The sequence below is a fragment of the Anopheles maculipalpis genome, chromosome 3RL (genome assembly GCF_943734695.1).
Source record: "Anopheles maculipalpis chromosome 3RL, idAnoMacuDA_375_x, whole genome shotgun sequence".
Classification (NCBI taxonomy): domain Eukaryota; kingdom Metazoa; phylum Arthropoda; class Insecta; order Diptera; family Culicidae; genus Anopheles; species Anopheles maculipalpis.
This window is the reverse complement of record NC_064872.1, coordinates 41,222,517-41,242,460: the sequence shown is the minus strand read 5'-3', so window position 1 is coordinate 41,242,460 and position 19,944 is coordinate 41,222,517. Positions and strand designations below refer to the sequence as shown.

The window sequence follows — 19,944 nt, the reverse complement described above, 5'->3', positions numbered from 1 at the left end:
AGCATAATCTCGTTTTAAAAGGTCGCTTCGCCTTGAGTGGGTGTTTTTATTTCATTACCTTTTTTCACTCGCATTGCACCATCCCACTACTTCCTCTGGGCAGGGACAGGCTTTCTGCTCGGCATTGAATTTCAGTCCGTTTCTCGCCTGTCACCTTGCTTTTGGATGGCTGCTGTTCGATGCATGCCCACTGTCCCTTTGCGCATCGAAACCCTAGGCCAACGAACGCAAAAGCTTTCCTCGGTACAGTCGTTTGAAAAAAAAGCAGCATCAAACGACCCCAAAGAGGTTGGGCAGTAGTAGCAAACTGTGGCACTGCAAACGTACGCCGTGCGTTTATTTTGCCTACAATGGAGGTAATTTTTTATTCCAATATAATTCCCCAAACGTTTGTTGGTTTTTAATATGGCAAATAATAAGAGCACTAACGAGAACCTACCGGATTCACGAGAGATTCGAGCGAATGATTATATTTACCCAATGGCAAGTTTGGCTTTTACGATTTGTCACAACGGGGAAGCAGGATGAATCGAGATGGATGCGATTGGGATTATAAATTTGCATTTTATATTGCTATCATTTGTTTACTTCTATAGTTTCCATCGATTTCATTTCCATTGGTGCAGGTGTGTCAATAAAACCAGGCACATGAATGAGTGCCACAGCATCAACGTGTAATACATAACCTGCGTCCATTCGATATCTAAAAATGGTACGCTTCGCCCTGAAGTTGGTATAGATTTGAAAGTATGGTTTTTCAAAATTTCATCACTTTATCTCACCTAGAAAGACTAGACAAAAACTGCAGCACAACGGCAAACACATTTTCTATATCATTCCAAACCACACAACGTTCCGATGTCCTGGGCCACAATTACCGAATGATTATTTTATTATCGTGTACAACACAGATTACGATTTCCATTTCGCTTCACACGATATGGGATAATAATTTCACGCGTTTCGTGAGGACCTCCAGCCGTGCGATTCATTCCGAAGAAAAGCAATCAATCAATCATTTAATTGCTTTCCACCTCTCCCGCCTTCTTTGCCAACCCTCCCAACGGGCCGGCCAGTCCGTTATGAAGACGTTTTCTGTGCGAGCCCCGTGGTGACATTTCCGATTTGCGTCAGTCAGCCAAACGTTTTGCGCCGGAAGCATCTCGCTGTGCTATCGACACTGGAAACGGAATCGAAACCACAGATCGTCAAGAAAGCGAGCATTGGCAGGGAACATTCAAAACGTCTGCAAAACATATTTCCTGTTTCCGGAGCTGCTATCGGCGAATATGTGCCCGGAGGATTCGTCCACAATCCGAGTGCGGTCGAACGACTTGATTATGTCTTAACGCACGACAGATCACAAAGCGGCCATTAAAAGTCATCGAACTGCACCGTTTGCGACCGTTTGCTCGTCAAGAATGGATGTTCCGCCCCAAACCTCCCAATGCTCTGAACTGAAGGGTGGTGGTACATCTTCTAATCGAGATTCTAATCGAGCCCCGTTTAAAAGGAATTAGCGATGATGTGCGTTGAAGTTGGTGCTCAAGGTTTCTGCCGTTTCATCCTCGGTTTGTGCTTTCTTCACACGGCAGGCACAAGATGTGGGATCGGACAGGCTTTTCAAATGGCTCAACGATCGTGCCGAGTCACGCTCATCGCTTTTAGTCAGTGTTTCGAGTGCTTCTCCAACGCTGGATGGAAAAGGATTGCACCGTGGAAATGTTAAGCATTCACCGAAAGAAGTTCCTTCTCATGCAGCACCTCATGCCGACCGTACCCGTGCTGATGTTGCTCATGATGATGATGATGAGGATAATGAATGAGTAAACATTGAACAGCAATCAAGAGTCGATCGGTTCCATTTTCCCTGCGCTCTCACTCGAACGTCTTGCGTTTCATCTAAGTCACCCATTACCCTATGAAGGTGCAGGAAAGATAGTTCAAACGCTGCTGATGTGCTAACCGGGAGGTTCGGTTAATGTCGTTGGTTGTATCTCGGTTGCCTGCCGGCAGCGGAAGAACATTGTTGAGTCATTTCGAAACCCAAGCCTCTCCGGTAGCACTAGAAGTGAATCGATGCAGACCCGCTCGTGCGAAGCCGCATAATTTTAGCAATCTCGGCTTCTATTCAGAAAAACACACAAGAACGGTCGTTCAACAGACTGAAGTAGCGAACTATCGGTGGTACGCTTTAGCAGAAAGCTCACACTCAAACAAACCAAGCGAAAGGAAGGGATCGTTTCTTCTCACGAACGGAACCAACTCCCCGGTGGATTTGCGAAACGCTTTCGTGTCCCGTTCCTTTGGGAACCCTTCGCTAGCGGTCGTGAGATAATTAGGGAGGAAAATTCCAATTTACTGAACTCGAAGGAATCCCGGCAATTTTTATCCTACAATGCTTTTCTTCATGGTGTTTTCTTCATTCCGAACGCAAAGTAGAGATAGAAAGCGAGAGAGAAATAAATAGGGAGAGAGAGGAAACAAGGACCAAGAGTAAAGGGAAAACTAGGACGAAGGTTAAGTTTATCCTTCTGGTGCGTTCGAGCAACAATCGAAGAAATGGCAAGCTGGAAGCCATTTCGCTTTTATTGGCAATCTTTGTTATGCTGCTAGAGATGCCCGCGTTTCAGAGCGGTTCTGTGTTCAGAACGTTCATCCTACATCGACTGCTGTTGCTTTTAGGCTACTACCATTCCGGCATGCTGATTTGTTCGATCCACGGTTCTTTTATGAGCCGAGCTTTGATGCTACCGACTGGGTCCTGCCTGTGTCTCTCTTTTTTTTTTTGTCCTACAAAACCATCGGAAAATTAGCTCGGTTTCGAACATTCGTCCCCCCAGCTTCGTACGACACGGTATGCGACTTCTAAATGTCTTTGTGTTGCTGTGGGGAATGTATCGATTTTTCAATTTGCAAACTGTTGTCATAATCTTGCCCGAATTCGGTGTATGTGCTTCTGATTGTCAGAATGCGCCAGAGAAATCAACGATGTTTTTAATTCGAGTAGAAATGCCTCGCCTGGTATTGCTAATCAAGGATGTCTTAATGATACGTTAAGGAATGAAGTACAATTCCTATTGTGCGGAATTGCACATCAGAACGTAGATGCCAGCACAGTTCAACAAGCAATGAGATTATCATGTTTGAAGTATTTGTAGTCATGAAAACGAAACGGAAGTGTTGATTATATTTTCGAATAATGGTTCAACATAGCTAAACCGTTAAAAAAATATTTTCACTTGACTGCCGATCGACATAGACCAAACGATAGACAAAACCATTTGACAACAATCAGCTTTACAAACTTTACTATAAAGATAAAACGTTCTGTAGCATCGAACAAAGAACAAATTTAATTAATTTGATTATTTAATAGCTTAACTCGACGTGGTTTTTTTATGGTTCAGCTTAGATGATTTATATTACTTTACTCTTTTTACTTTTTTACTTACTCCTGCCGGTACTGAAGGTACCGACCACTATTAAATGCCAATTTTGTAGCTCAGAATGTGGTTCAAATGCAATTCTTTTGAAAATGATTTCTGTATACAGCTCTCCCTCAACAACTTCTGCTTCTCCTTGGCTTAACGACCTCTAGGTCACGCTGGCCATCGAATGCTTACTAGACTCTTCCCGATACCACGTATTTTAATAGTTAGTCTTCACACTACGGGGGGACGGTCCGAATGGGATTTGAACCCAGGTCCTGCCGTTTGAAGAGCGACACCGCTGTCGCCTAAACCGCCTGGCCACCCCTAATCAACAACTCTGCATCCTAATATAAGTGTTGATAAGCTGAAGCTATCTACAACAGGCTATCTATAGTTTGAAACATAAATTATACTTATTTTATATGAACGACGATTGATGTCTTGCGTTCATATTACTATAAATGGTTACTTTGGTTACTGTAGGCTCAGTGGCGGATCAAGTTTTTTGGAGAACATCAAGCCCTAAGCTCGGACGTTGGAGCCCATGTCATATCCATAGCATAAGAGCTAGACACGGAGAAAGAGTGTCTATTTTCCTTTCGAAGGAGCCCTTAACACTTACGAAACCCTTATGCCCGTATGCAGAATCTCCAATACGAGAGCGAAGCTACCACTGCAGGGCTGCTTAAGCGGCCCCTTTTACTAAGCAAACCAGTTTTACCAACCAAATGCCGGGGTGACCGCCTATTCCGTCCACCGTTAGATTCACAATTGAGCAGATTATATTTACGTTATACGAATAAGTACAGCAATAATATTGGAAATTAGTTATTACTACTAAGGAAAGGTCCAGAGATGGAAATTTCTGGTTCATGTCCATTCTGATTGTTGTGTGAAAAGTGAGGGCTGACTTTCTTCGTCTCATGATGAGAAAAAAAAAATACAAATAATTTCATATTTCTTTTTAGTCACTGCTTTGGCCGACTGTACCTTTCATTCTCAATGAGCAGCCAGGTTGTGTTGCTTATTCTTAGAATTGTAGGATATAGACTTATTCTTTTAATTTATACTAAAAGCTGAATCGACTGGAACTAATGGGACAAGATAATGAAGGTTTTTTTTTCACCTTCATAACAAAGTATTTACTCATAGCTCATTTACGCCTCGGGGTGTTTTAGTGATCTAATTTAATCAGAAATGTTCGTGTACCCTCATTTGCACCACTGATAGGTGATGTAAGCTAATGTTGACTTGGGAAATGAAACCAATTTTATTTTATTTCACAAATGTGAACTTTATTAGCCAAAGGCTGATACCGATCTATCGATAAGTATCTTGATAAGAATATTGGTTTGGTCTTAGAACACAACAATCACGCATACAACTATGATAGCGCATGGTTGCACAGCGCTTAATCAGTTGGATATAATTATTGATTTAGATAATGTGTTTTTTAGCTACGAATGTATATAAATATCTGAAACATGTACGAAAATATTACAATAGCCAAACTGATTATTGATTCATTAATATGTTCAGAGAGAACACATATTTCTTCACTCATTTTTCTGTGCTATCATTGCAATATAAATAAATCGAACAGGCAGGATAGCCAGCCCTACTTACGGGAGTGTAATGCGAAAGGAATTTGATACAGAGCGATGCTCCTAGAGAACTTTTGACTGCAACATCATATCAACAACCCAGTTCAACAATAATAAAACATCAATATCATAATAATTTTAGCAAGCAAAACAACCTGATCGTCTCATTAGACTCGAATAAAAACTTGATAACAGCTACAGTGTAAATCCAGTTAGGTAAAGTTCGCTGAGTTGAAGAAGTTCTCTTATTCTGATTAATAATAGATTTTGCTTTCCTGCTGCAGTTACCTCAGGTTTCCGTATGTTTGCGTTTTTCGAAGGAGGCTGCTGTTATCAAAGGCTCATTCGCACGAACATTAGGCGGCTTCCTCGCATTTCTACGAGAGATAGCTAATAGCTTTTCTAAATCACTCGCCTCGGAGCACGAAGGTGATAATTTGTGTAAGCGACACAATTTAATAAGGATCATTGTTCCCGTTCTCGAGCGGGTATGATAGAAGTACTTTTTGTTATCCGAACGAAACTAGAGCGAATAGGAAATTTTTAAACATGTCATACAATCGACTATAACAAACCAACATACAAATAATCAATCATCGATACGTACGAAGTGACTCGTGGTAAGGAACACGAACGTGAGTTCGGAAACCTTTGTTTCATGTGCCACAGCTTGTGAAGCAAAATATACGTGTTTAAAGAGCCTGTTTTGTGTTCGTGTTTTAGAAGAGAAAACTACAGGACGCAGCTCTTGTTGCATTACGCAACAAACACAGTTAAAACAGTCCATACCAGAACAACGTAAGCCAGCTGTAAAAGGCATTCTAATTCGTCGCTTAATGTGAAATACTTCTTTTACCCCAACCTTCTAAGGATGGGAGCCCTTGGTTCCGTTGGCAAATTATCTGCAGCTGTCAGGCGCACAAAAGCTCAACTTGATTGCAAAGCAGGTTGGTGTCAAACACAAAGAGTGGAAGAGAGAGAGAGAGAGGGAGACCTTTCCAGCTAGCCACTTCTTAAAGCAAGGCTACCACGAATTTCGGTATGTGTTTCGCTACCTTGCTGATAGAACAGTTATTCTAAAGGCCACCTCTACAAGTCCTACATCTCGTTCCTACCATTCTCACACGATGAAGGAAACCACAAGTCTTTCCTTTGCAGCGAACGTTCTTCCTTGGGGCACAGTCAAACAGATTCCTGACAATGGCACAATAACGTCAATATTTTCTCTTTTACCTGAGAATGGTGGTTTGTACCGCAGCTAAACTCATTAAACGTTGTCTCTCGATTACGAAACATTTCGAACCTCTATCGAAAGTATAGCTGCTTCTTCTTTGGCTCTACAACTTCTAAAGGTTTTGGTCTGCCTTAAAAGACTTCACTTCTTGACTTCAAACGCACAATCGCACAAAGTTTAAATTTACTTATGTGTACTTAATATTCGAGACATGTACGCAGTTCTACGTAACAGTATTCTTGGACAGATACAACTGTAAAATTAAAATGATTCTTATTTAGTCAGTTTTTTTCAGAGAGGTTGATACAACTTTACGCTACAGTTTAAAATAAATAGCATACAACTTCTGATATCTGAATTCTGAAAACTTTATGATATTAATCTATACATCGATATAAACTTTCAAGTTTTTGTATGACAATGGACAAAAACTAAACTGTGAATGAAAACATAATCTTTCTAATCACTGACCACTTTGCCAACAGACACTTTAATGCAGAATGTTTTCCCATTTCCTACTGCTCGTTTAGTTACCTAGTTAACTTCAAACACTCGCGTTACGTACACTCGTCCTTAGTCGATCACTCGAGGTATTAGTAGGTAGGTGAATGTGTTTTACGTTGCGCCACCTACAGGCACATAATATAAAACTGCCTTATGCAGAAGATTCCGGAAAACGGTTTGGTGACCCGTTGTCCCAAAGATAGTTTTCTACTGCGTTTGGTACCTTTGATTTCTTTGTTTTTGTGTGTGTTTCATGCTTTCTGCTTCTCGTGACGATGCCTGCGGTTTATACGTCACTGAACCAAAGTGCTATGCTGCAAAGGTTTACCGGAGATAGAAATCGACGGAGTGTTGCTTCGTGTTCCCGTGCGTCCTTGCATTCAAAATGCTACAAGGCAAGCTGATGGGTAGCAGTGGAGTTGGCGTTTTTCTTATGAGTTTGTCCTGGTGCATAAGGTTGGGTCTAATAGTATACACAGACGCAAACACACACACGCACATGTATATACATGCTGATGCTGCCTGAGGTTTAGTTACGAAGAGTCTGGTTGGACAGAATACTATCATGCAGACTTGTTTAGACATTAAAGCTCGTTTAGCACGTTTGGTTGCATCAAAACCGCATCGAAGAAAGCATCGCTTCTTCGGACGCTTTACTCACACTGCACACATTGTTAATTACACAGCATATCAAGCAAATTAAAACTAACGATCGTTATGCACGCTGTGCACAGATAAGCGAGGCATTAGAACGTCGGTTTCCCTTAACTGAAAAACAGAGCCACCTTCAAGTGGGAAATGACAACGATGTTCGTTAGCAATCTACCCGATGCTCTTATCTCCGGTTATTAAATCCATTAATTTAATGTTTAAGGTGGAAAACAATTTTCACACGAGCAGTCCTTTCAGCCGAGCAGTCAGAGAGTCCTTAATCACTCGAACCGATCGTTCTTTTACAGTCATTTTAAGTTTAACAAAAGTTTTCGTCGATTATAAAATTGAATAAAAATAACTAAAAAAGTCTAATAAGTAATTCACAAATACACTGTGAATGTTTGCTTAACAAAAACTCGCCGAATCGTGACTCCTGTCAACAATAACAGTTAACATCAGAAAAAATATACCAAAAACTCTTTTGCTGCATTGCCTTCCTGCAAGTTCTAAACGATTCAATATACATTTCGTTACGTCTTCTCAGATGTCCGAAGGCAGCATATCGGTAAAGAATCGTTAAAGAATGAGTAAACAGGAAATATTTGTCCTATTTTGCAATTATTTTTTTTGTGAGGAATGACCTTTTCGTATACTTAAATGTCTCGTGAGTGTATTTTCACACTTGTTGTAAATTAGTTAATTTTTTCGTTCACGTTTTTCCATCCTGTACCGACAGAAAATGGGTCACTAGTGAGGCAACGCAGAATAGAATTAATTCATTTTTGCTCACATCTTTGCTTTCATTCTTCGTAACTTGAGATAACTAAAGCACGCTAAAGATAAAGGCTAGATCAAAGGCTTAACAAACAATGGAATATCTTTCCATTGCATTGGATTGCACCGAGATATGGTATTAAGGTCCTAAATTTGCTTAAAATTGCATTCATAATGAAACTAGTAACTCTCGTTAATAGGCTTCTAGAGAAACCAAAGTGAAATAAAACACATTTTATTCTTGCGTTTAACGTTTTCCTTTTTTGAGTTGAGTTCCTTTTTGAAACGACAATATTATTTTAGTTCTAGTTGTACTAGAAACATAATACTGTTATCATTTTTCTCATACCTTTTTTCTTAAATTTGAGATTTGGAAATTATATGTGTGTTAAAAAAGGTGTATACAGCAAGTACAGCCAGACGTTTTTGTGAAATAAAAAAATGCTATACACAACGAATGATTTTACTAGCACTCGTACGAGATGCGAAAAATAACTTTTTAGTTTATCTTTAGAGATTGTTGCGAAAAGGAAACTAGTAAATGGAAAAGGCAAATCGCAATTTTAGTATTTTAATTCACTCAAATGTGCAAGAATGACAGAAGGAGCATCCATCGACCCAATTCATAAATTTTCCCTGGTATGGTTTATTTAAGGTGATTTAAGGTGATTTATTTAAGGTGCTCCAACATTTTAATATGATTTTATATGATATGATATCCATTCTGTGATCATTTGTTCGATTTGTTTTTTTGTTGTATCATATATCTTTGCTATAGTTAAAATGTTACAACTTCCAGTCGTGTGTAGACTGGCTCTGCCGTCGCTTCTACCACTGGACCAACCATTTGAGTAATATTTGCAATGAAAAGTTGTATAAACTTGACAATTTATCAAAAAAATTATATTCAGGTAAAATTGGGGGGTTAACCGAGTATGCCCGGGATAAGGCAAGGAATAAGGAGGAAATGCCTTATAAATATGGTTATAGAATTTGTTCAACACAAGCGGTGTTGACAATACGGCACTGGACCGTCATAATTAATTAATAATAAATAAATAAATAAATAAAATTGGGGGTAGGGTGTGGGGGGAGAGGTAGTGGATGAGGGAGAGGAGTTGCATTAGCGCTACGTTACTTTGGAAGGGAGGTTCCTTCAAGTGTTTTCTTACGTTAGGAGGAGAAGGTAAAAAATAATGATTTTACTTAATTTATGGACGGCCCCATATGAGACGAAAGTGGCCCAGAGGTTCAACACTTCTTTAGTTCCACAACAAAAACAACACATACGTAATGATTTAAAACCGTAAAAACCACAACAAATGTACAGAATCTGTTCCAGCCATAATTTCAGAATTAAAAATGTTGAGTCATTTTTCTTCGTGTTTTAGTTCGATGGCTTACTGTCGTGTATTATGAACCATACAAAAGTATATTTTTTCCAAAGAGTCTACACTTTAAACAAATGGTTCGAATATATATTCGATTAGTTCAACAGTGCTATAGTTCAATTTCTTTTTGTATAAAAGAATAATGTAATTCTTGTGTATAATGTTCTCACCTTATTGTTACTTTTGCTTTTGCTGTACAGCACTAAAAACAATCTCCTCCACTCGCTATGAAAAGTTCAAATCGGCATACAAACAAATGTTAAAATGAATGGAAAGAAGCGCATAAGAATTTTAAGTGAACCATCAAGTCACGTACCTGCTGCCAGCAGCAACCACAGGATGGGAAGCCGTAAATCCATTACGCTCGGCAGTGTACCCATGGTCGGCGGTAAGGGGGGACCTTCGCTTCCAGATCCACCCCGTGCTCTGCAGCGCTTACCAGCGGTTTGGAATGATTTTTGGTCGGTTTCCGTGTTAGGGTTTCACGTACACTCGTTTGTACGGTAGCCGCCTTCACTACACATTAACACATTTACACACACACATGCACACTCTTTAGGGGTTTGCAGGTTCCAGCAGGCTGACCCCAAGTACCGATGCACTCACAATTTTCAGTCGTTGCAAATCTGTTTCACTACACTTTTTTACATTTTTTTTCGGATCCTACAAGCCACCACCGAACGGTAGGTTGTTAAAACGTTTTGATGGGTAGAAACAGGGTATTAACAAAAAAAACTTTTAAAGAAGCATCACTGGCGATCAAGGTGTGCGCAACCATCCGTCGTTGTTGCACTGTAGAAGGTATCGTGGGGATTTGAAAGGATAACCTTTTGCATCCCAATCTGAAGTGCCTTGAGAGTTGATAGGACGTAGCTTACGCTCGAAGTGTTTCACTTTAGGTTCCGTAAAAAATACACACTCACACACAAATAATACCCCTGGATCTAGCAAAGCGGAACCAGCAGTGTCGTCGCAAGTGGGCAACAACTCACAAATTTAACCACAAAAAGAACCTAGAACAGTGGAGGGTGAAAGGGAAGGAAGGCGTATTGGTTGGAGACGAACCGTGATATGCAAGGTGAGAGAACACCATCAGAACCACCTTAACCAGATCCGGTTTAACCCCGATGAATGGAAAGCCAAGCAAATTTCCTCTTAGCTTGTTGGCTCGGTTGTGAAGCCAATGCAGGTCCTGTTGCTGAATCGTTCTTCTTCACAGCGGTGCATCGAAGTGTTATGGTGTTGATGGTTTTGTTTGTGTTGCGTTCAAAGCATGAGCATCATAGAACGATGCCTTTTTTGTAAACCAACCCTAATCATTACTGTTTTCTCTCGCTTTCTTTGTGTTAAGTGGAACTTTCTGACGATTCAGATATGCATGAGGTTCTGACAGATGTGTCAGAACCTTACTGATTGTAAGTAAAATAAGTGTTTACGGCAATTTTTCTTGTTTTGTGTCTGACATTTTAACTTTTTATATATTAAAATTGATGAGTGCAAACAACTGATGTAAAATTAAGATCTTCTTTGCACATCTTGCTCGATTTTTAGTGAAGAGTTTACTGAGCTTTCACGCTCATACTAGCATAAATAAGCTATAGGTCATGGAGTTTCTGTGTCAATTCTACAGCTGAGATAAAGTTCGTTTTGTTTTGTTGCAGCCATAGAACACATTTGCATCTGTGCGGATCGGTGAAAGTTTCGATAGTGGTGTTTATCAATCAATCTCTTAAATCTCTCAAATCAAATCTCTCCAGCATGATCACCCGTTGTGGAAGGTGGCTGGTTAATAAGTCTTTTTATCCATTCACTGGCCGGCGTGACTTGATCGGTCGTTGTCGTTCCTGCATTCTCGCTATTTTTTTCTCGTTGAGCTGAATCACCTGCCCTGGAATCCTGGCACTTGTACACATAACAATACGGAACTGACATGGAAAAAGCAAATCTTTCAAACAACAAGGCTGAGCTAGCTCCCGTCGAAATTGCATGATTAAAAAAATCTTTGGCACTTTTTCGCTTATTGACATGTCGTTCTGTTTTACGCATTTTGTTTTTAGAACTCAACATGGATAAATCAAATGCTCACCCCATATAAACGTTAATTTAAAAATAATCATTTGTTCACTTTTATCTGCATATTTTATTTGTTCGTAGCTACTGACACGAGCGAATTTCTGTAATTCAGCATTTTTTCGGAGATGGCTGAAAATAGGGAGAAGAATATTCTAATTACTTTATAGAAAATTTATTGCAAGCTTCAACTGAATTACACATGTTTCAACAGGATGAAAAGATGAGTCATTGTGAATAAAAGGAAAACATTCGTACAATTTCAAAGTGTTTGATGAGTTACCATAAAAATAAATAGTTAAAACTAAGACCCTTCACCTGTTTAAGTCACTTATTGATACAAAATATGGTGAATCGCTTTACTCTTAAGGCATAAAAGAGTTTTGTACGCAAGAGGTGCTGTAACATTAATTTAACTTTATTTAAAGATACCCGTCGTATGTTCTTGCTTCCACTTATACCTTCCTTTACCTCGTGCAACAAACGTTTCGTGCAGCAAACGTTTGCTTCATTCTCCTATTTATTCCACTTTCTCTTGTGGAATGCATGTGCCTTTGATGAACCCTACGTTACACCATACTCCATGATAAGTGGCCAAGAATAATTCATGTTTGAAATTGGGAAATTTTCGTCTGCCGACATCAGAGCCTTAGGAAACTTCTTCACACATCTACATCGCCATTACTAACCGTGTATTATTCGGAATATTTCAGCCTTCTTGCACGGAATCTGGTTCCAATGATGAGGTGCTACGGTTTCGCTTACACATAAAAATCACTTGCCTTACACGATTTCTTACACGAGAAAATTGCTCGTTTTGATTATTCATCTGCTCTGCTCACATCTCTCTGGGCCACGGTCATGGTATGAGAAGATGAAACGCTGGTATGATCCGTTGGTGACAGCAAACCAGATTTCGCTATTCTACCGGGATAATTTTTCCCTGGTAGGGTGTTTTACAGTGGTGCGTGAAAAGTATAAGACCATCTGGATTTTTCCCAATTTCAACCTATTTGGTAGTGCCGTTGCTTGCATTCCACTGCACACCAAGTGTGGGCCAAACTCAATTGAGATTATTAAAAATTAAAGCCATTTGATAAGCGAACAGTACGAAAACTCTCCTTGGTACGCTTAATAGACATCCAGACCCTGTACGCGTGTGCGTGATCACTTGTCAAAACGTTTTCCACGAAACCGACGCCAAGGCCTTGGCTTGGGAAATATATTCTAATCTCTTATGCGGCACAGTACAGCAACAATTTAATGAATGCCTGACATCGAACCTGCCACAGGCCGACGTGTTTTGCATGATTATGGTGAAGGGGTAAGGGGAAGTAATGTTGGCGGAAAATAAAAGTCAAGAAAATGTACCCATATGCAAAACGAACCGCCCGGAACGCTCGGCACGGATCGGATAGGATGTCAGCCCGTGAAGATGGTACGATGAAGAAAGATTGTACTTAGTATTCAACTGAATGCTCGTCGCCGTCCGCCTTTGCCGCTTTTACGAAAGGATTTCTGAGTGAGTGTCCTCAGTTTTGGCAATGAAACATTCAAGCGATTCAAATTGAAGCAACAGACCGCGTGATTTTGCTTCACATACGGCCATTTATCTTCAACATGGCTTATCCTCCGGACCGAAGTTTAAAACTAAACGCACAACAGGTTGCGTCGCGAAAGATGGTACGCACAGCGAATAACAAGGAGTGGCAGGGCCGAAGAGAAGTTGCCATAACAAACTGAAACCTAACGCACATGTCACTAGCTGGGATGTGTGTGAAAAGTTTTGCTCTGCTACCGATCCATTCCGCTGATAGGGTGAGCAGTTCTGCGATACACATCCAGGTGGAAAATCTGTCACAAACTTCTCTTAAACAAACTCAATCAAAACATGGTAGAATAATTTGCTTCGCCTGCGTAAAACGAACTCATGTTTGACAGTTAAGTGTACGGTAGGACGAAGAAGAGATGAATTGAGTGCCACAAGTCTGTAGGCGGTATGTGACTGTACTTTAATTCGGGTACGTGTGTGTGTGTGTGTGCCTGTGTTATGCGGAAGATTTTAATTGAATGTTTGCTCAAGTGTCACATTAAACGATATAGTCTGCAGGAAATGCGATAAAGAAAGTGTTTTTCAAACGAACCACGAATTAATGCCGGGAAAATTGTTGAGTTACATTTTGTGTGATGAAAAATTGTAAATATAAGATCAAAATGTGATTTAAAATGAGAAAAAAAGATGTTTTCATAAAGATTTTAAATTTCATGAGCAACAACGTTCAATATGATTGTAATGCGCAGTTTCCTTCGAGATTTGATGCGTTAGTTTAAAGATTAATAAGGGTAACCATGGGCTAAGGCAGTATTTAATTCGTCCATGGAACATACTAGCAATGCCAGTGTAATGCGACTTATGCAAGATTTGAAATGGTCTATACTTTTTCCCATAAAGAAAAGAGAGGGAAAACAGTATGTAAACTTAAATCGAGATGCATTCTTCTCTTTATGTCAACGCAGCTTTACACAATATCTTGTTTCAAATTTACAAGCAAAACTGTACATCTGTTTGGTATTCATATATTTTATGTAAATGGCAGCATTTTATATTTCTGAAGGCCGTATTCCTCAAATTCTAATCTTATATCTAGCTCAATCAACTGATTTCCTATTTGGAAGGTAGGCATTTTCTTCTCCCACAATTCAAATCCTTATCCTGGGTGAGCTTGGTTGTGGATGTTGTTGCTGCCAGGTTTGGTTCTGATGTTGTTATTATCTCTATTTCCAAGGGGTCAGCGCCTCTTTAGAGCATCATGCCGTGGAGACTGATAACTGGCACCCAAGAAAACCCCCTTTGTTGCGGATACTTTGTGGTGTTCGACGCGTCATAACGTTGCCAGCATTTAGATGTTGTGTTGTGAGCGGGTCCAAAAGTCCCTACCACTTTGTGAGGCTACAATAGCATCTAACTCACGAATTCCGCCAACTGTAAAGCCGACAGTCATAACTTCACGTCTCCCAAACCTACATTAGCGTTCGGGATAATCTTGACAGTTACATTTTTGTTCATGACTCGTGATGCAGTTGGCATAGGAAAACAAGCAATACGTCATTCGACAGCTGTACGGCCAGTGTACGGAACAAGCAGCGAAAACATTCCGTGATAGAAAAATGCCAATAATTAATTCAATTGATTCAGAGATCTAATGTTGTCGCTGGTGACCGTGACGCCTGCAAAACGTATGGAACCAAAATAATTTAAAATTTTTAAATTTTGTTACGAAGTTATTTAAAAACGCGTAAGTAATTTTAATTTTAATGAACTTAAAACAATTTTTATTTTTGCATATGACATCATTTTTCCTTTCCATACCGATTGAAATTGATTCAACATAACTCGAAACATGATAGTGCATTATTTTTCCTTCCTTGAAATATTCTCTTTCAATGGGTTTCCAAGGACGAGAGGATTCAAGGCTACAAACATCATCCCACAGTTTCGATCAGCGCTGAACAATACCCTCGCAGAAGAAAAAGAAGGCAATCAACGAACCATCATCATACTCTGTTGGCATGGAAGCATGGCATGATTGTAAAACATTTGCTGATTATCCTCCAACGTTGGTGCTGAAATGTGGTGGAGAGTAGCTTAAGTCGATATTATGCCCTCTTTTTTCAATCCTCGTGCTAAAAAATGACTAACAGCCGTTGAATGTAATAACGTTGCAAAAAGTGAACAAGATCTATTGATAAACGGCATAGCTGGCCTCGAAGAGAACCAGATTGCCAAGAAACAGTGACACGGTACGGTTTGCCGTGCTGCAGACGCTGTAGAGCATGGGGTGGATGATGGTAACCACTCTTCAATGATTTTCGAATGGCATTACGATGCACAAAACATACCCCATCATAAGTGCACAGCCGTTCTTTCGTACCATCCCGTCCCGCCGTAAAGCTGCTGGCAGAAAATCCATCCAAGATTGTCGAAACGCTAGAGAAAGCCAGAAGAAACAAACTAACAAAGAAACGACTCAAGCGTTCCTGTTGGATGACGTTGAAGTATTCTTCTTTTCTGCCTCGGTACAAAAATGGAAACTTCTGGTCACGGTCCAACGAAGAAAAAGAAAGAAAAGTACCAACACCCTGAACCGAACGCTGTTAGCGTATCGGTGCGAAGAAAACAGCCAACGAACTTTCCGCCTCGAAACTTCAAGGCGAGCGGAAACTTCACAAAGAAAACGATTCAACCATCTTTATCTAGGCAGCTTAGAATCAACCCCGAGCTCGATTGTCAAGCAAAACGAACGGAAAATTGCCGCACCGGAAAGGCAGCGTGTCTGTTATCTTTTCGCACAAACTCCAACCAATATCCGATGCCTGTTTCGACGTTGAATGCCTTGATGCACTGTGAATCCTTTTCATGTAGTGTGCCACCGGTGAATCCACCGTTGAATAACGTATTGGGACACATCACGTTAGGCGCATCACGCAAAAGCATTCTAGCGTGCGAAATCAAGTGAATCATACACACCGACATCGATGTTGATATTTTGGTGATATTGTTTGCCTCAAAAAGAAGTGCAAAAGCAAAATCTGGATACTTTCCATGTTCAGCCATGGGAAGATGTCGATTTTCATATGCTTCTTACTCGCCCAAAATACGGTTACGGTGGTTGAATGAAACATGTGTGAGTTATCCACCAAGCACACCTCTAGTGACATAACATATCCATTGCACCAGAACCATCACAGCATCGTCTGAGGTTTGGAAGCGTTACGATAGTAAGTTTTTCTAGCATTAAAAAAAATCCAGTGCTTTACCTTCACACCTCCAGTCAATTTCATTGGATTGAATATTGGACGGAAAAGCGATAACGAAAATCGATGGAGCTGCCTGGTGGATAATGGAGACGCCTGGTGATGATCGTTACTCTCGAAAAGTTATGAAAAAAGCTTACACTGGTATGGTATGAAAAAAAAATCCCTGTTCCTTTCGTCAACAGCATGAGAAAAGGAAAATAAGGACATATTGTAAGGAACAGCATTTAGGAAAATGCCAGTCGAAATTCGTTTCGCTGACGATGACTGACTTGCTTTTGTTGAAAAGCAAAAGCGAGTTATCACTTGCGTTGGAAGTTCTGCGTTTTCTGCAACCGTGAAACATAATCCAGATAAAGCTCTTGTCAAGCTTCTAGTCTCAACTATGGCTGTTTTATGATTTCAGCCTTAGGATGTACATAATTAAAATGAATGTGCTCTTGTAGGACTAGCATGAAGTGATTGTTTTAAAACCCCTAGTTGTCGATGTCAATTGTCTGCTGTTTGTTCGATTAAGCCTATTAAAAATCATTATTTTAAATAACTCCTGAAGTCATCATCAAGTCTAACAAATATCTGAGCACACAGAGCGAGAATACTGGAGCGAAATGAAGCTGTGTAAATGACTAAAGATTTAACTTAAACTGGAAGCACTGTTGCGTCCTGCAACAGGATTACAAACCTTTTATGTGCGTCCGGCAAAAGTTTCTTTCGATTGCCAAACTCGTACGGTTTTTTAACTCTAAAATGTCCTTTTTTATTGCTCGGTTAAAAAAACAACCGTCCGTTTACCACACGTCTAGCTAACCGAGGGCCCTTATGTCCCTTAAACACAAACGCTGTTGAATTTAGTAAAGGAATTATTTATATAATTAAGGAGTTACAAGAATAACAATGAATTAAACTTGCATGGAATAATAATAATTGAATTAAACCGATGCTTGACAACACTAAGAGCTAAATAGTAAATAGTACTAAATAGTATAAACGGGACGCTAGGATTAGAAGCAGTGGTAATGAACTATGGGAATAATAGGTGGTTGAATAAACGTTATAAAAGCGTAAGCCAACCGGTTCAGACGTATCCTTTGGTCTTTCCCAAAATATCACAAGTTTTCTCCTCTTAATTCGGTGTAATTTCTACAAACGCTTAAGCTTCTGTTTTAGCGCCAAAGTCCGCTAGAGTGCCATCTGCCGCACAATCTCGCACCGTTTCAGTGCGAAGAAAAGTTTTGCAGTAACAAGCACTATTTGAATAACATTTTGTAGCTGCAGTTTAAACAACTCGCAGGTAAGAAATTCTTTTCTAAAACCGATTCCAATACCAAATCAACGAACAGATTATTGCATTAAATATTTTATTGTGGCACAGCCAACATTAGTTTAAAATAATATTAATCTTGTTTATCGCCATTTTGAAGTTAATGAGTTAATCAACTGCTTTTGACTTGGGTAAAAATTCTTGCCCTAAAGTTGTAAGATTCAAATTCAAAATTTACTTATAGTAGGAACTTTCACATGAGCATATTCCGCATATCTGCGCTTAACACTTACAAATTACAAGTTTTGATGTTTGCCGACATGAGAAAACCATCTACAGTCATATTATATTGTTCAATCAAACCAACTCTCGTATATTTCAACCTTCTTCTTCTTGGCTTAACGACCTCTAAAGTCACGCTCGGCCATCGAACGGTTTACCAGACCCGCTGATACCACGCAGTTGGATGGTCAGTCCTCACTAAGGGGACACGACACGGTCCGGATCGGATTTGAACCCCGGTCCTGCCGTTTGAAGACCAGCGCCGCTGTCGCATACACCATCGGGCCGCCCCAACATTGCATCCTTAATTTTCTAATTAAAACATTCTGGACAATTACCTTGCAATGATAAAACATATTCAATAAGCGATATCGTCTTATCAAAGGCAAGAAGATAATGGTTGGAACTGTGTTCGAAACTAAAGCATGCACCTCACGCAGCACCCAGCGTTGTTTAAAGTTGATCGTTCATTTTCACCCCCAGAGCATACAAATAAACAATTAAACGTCTCCATACCGAACCTCCCTAAACGAGCCGTCGATCGATAAAACCAATTTGTTCTTCCAAATGATTGCAAGACTGTGATGCTTTTTGAGGCTTTCCGTGTCCCGAACTGCAAACCGCCCTGCGAAGCAATTGCAATCTGCCAAACGAGCAAATCCGCAAGAGACAGGTTTAATCAGCTCCGGCACCTCAAAAATAACATCCTGCCGCTCGGCACGGCATGCCCAATGTTTCTATGATTGAGTCGAAAACTTTCTGCACCCTTTGCACGCTTTCCCATCGTAAGGAACTGTGTACCTCGCAAGCCACCGATGGCTTTTTCGCCCTTTTTCGGTCACCTCACCTGACGCCGAGGTTAAATTGGAATAGATTAGGCGCTATTCAAACAGATCTCTCCGGGATTGGAATGGTGCAAGGAAAATAGTTGGCATTCCATAAATTATCCAAACGAAGCATTGCCTTCCATTTTCGATTCCGAGACGAATGAAACCCCCCTACCAACGAGCGGTTGCTTCAGAACCCTGCCGCATTCTATTCCCAATCAAGTAGCTCTTTTGCCAATCTTTCACGTTCGCGCCCGTTGCCCGAGCCGGGGCAGCAGTTTCCCACGATGCAATCAGCAAACGAAGCTGCTGATGCAGGTCGGTTTGATTGAAAGTGTACCCATCGTTTCATTTAAACACGGGCCCAGCGCAAGCCCCACAGTATGCAAACGGATGCATAAATCATATCAAAGTTTGCTCATGAGGTTAAAATATTTGCTTCCGACCGAAGCCACCATCCTGCTCCTGGGTCTTAGTGTCTCTCGCATAGTTTAGCAACCGGCTGGTTGGGCTTGTTTTATTTCGGGATTTTCCCTCGGCATTGAAACGTTGCAGTTGCTACGCTTTTGACGGATCGCTTAAGAGAGCTGGATGCTGGTGTACAACTCCCGTACTCGGGTGTTCGTCCTGCAATAACAGCATCAGAAAGCGAGGTACCCTGTACCCGCTATCAGGCTCGCTGCAGCTTGTTGTTGCTGGTGATGATGATGATGGCTATGATGATGATGATGATGATGCTGACAGCAAACGCAACCCAGTCTTGTCTGACAAGCGTACGAACGCTCTTTGCAAAGGGATTACGTTGTTAGCTCCCGTTGACGAAGACGCTGTCGACTGTGAACATCGTCAGCATCGAACCGGCAACAAAGCTCGACACTCGCCATGACTTGTATGAAGATCTTCTGTTAGCAGCTTCCGTTTGCTGTTTTTGCAAACAAGAAATTGTTCCTTCCGGCTGTGACGGACTAACGAGAAGGTGTGCGGAAAGGGTCCATTTCACCGGAAGTTCACGGTATCCGAGTTTGGCTTGGGTAATGAGAAAACGATCCGAGCGACATTATGCGTTACTGGCTGAGGGACGTGCCGGGAACAAA

At 40.6% G+C, this 19,944-nt stretch overlaps 2 protein-coding genes across 2 annotated transcripts in view; both read right to left on the bottom strand.

Annotated features, from left to right (window-relative positions):
* The window catches only part of LOC126565008 (uncharacterized), a 68,228-nt gene extending 57,994 nt beyond the window's left edge, over positions 1-10,234 (bottom strand). Inside the window, exon 1 of the mRNA XM_050222144.1 lies at positions 9,912-10,234. Coding sequence (XP_050078101.1) covers positions 9,912-9,975 — 64 coding nt within the window. The 5' untranslated portion in view covers positions 9,976-10,234. The remainder of the gene's footprint in view (positions 1-9,911) is intronic.
* The window catches only part of LOC126565725 (guanine nucleotide-binding protein subunit gamma-e), a 377,807-nt gene that overhangs the window by 294,067 nt on the left and 63,796 nt on the right, over positions 1-19,944 (bottom strand). The window lies entirely within an intron of this gene.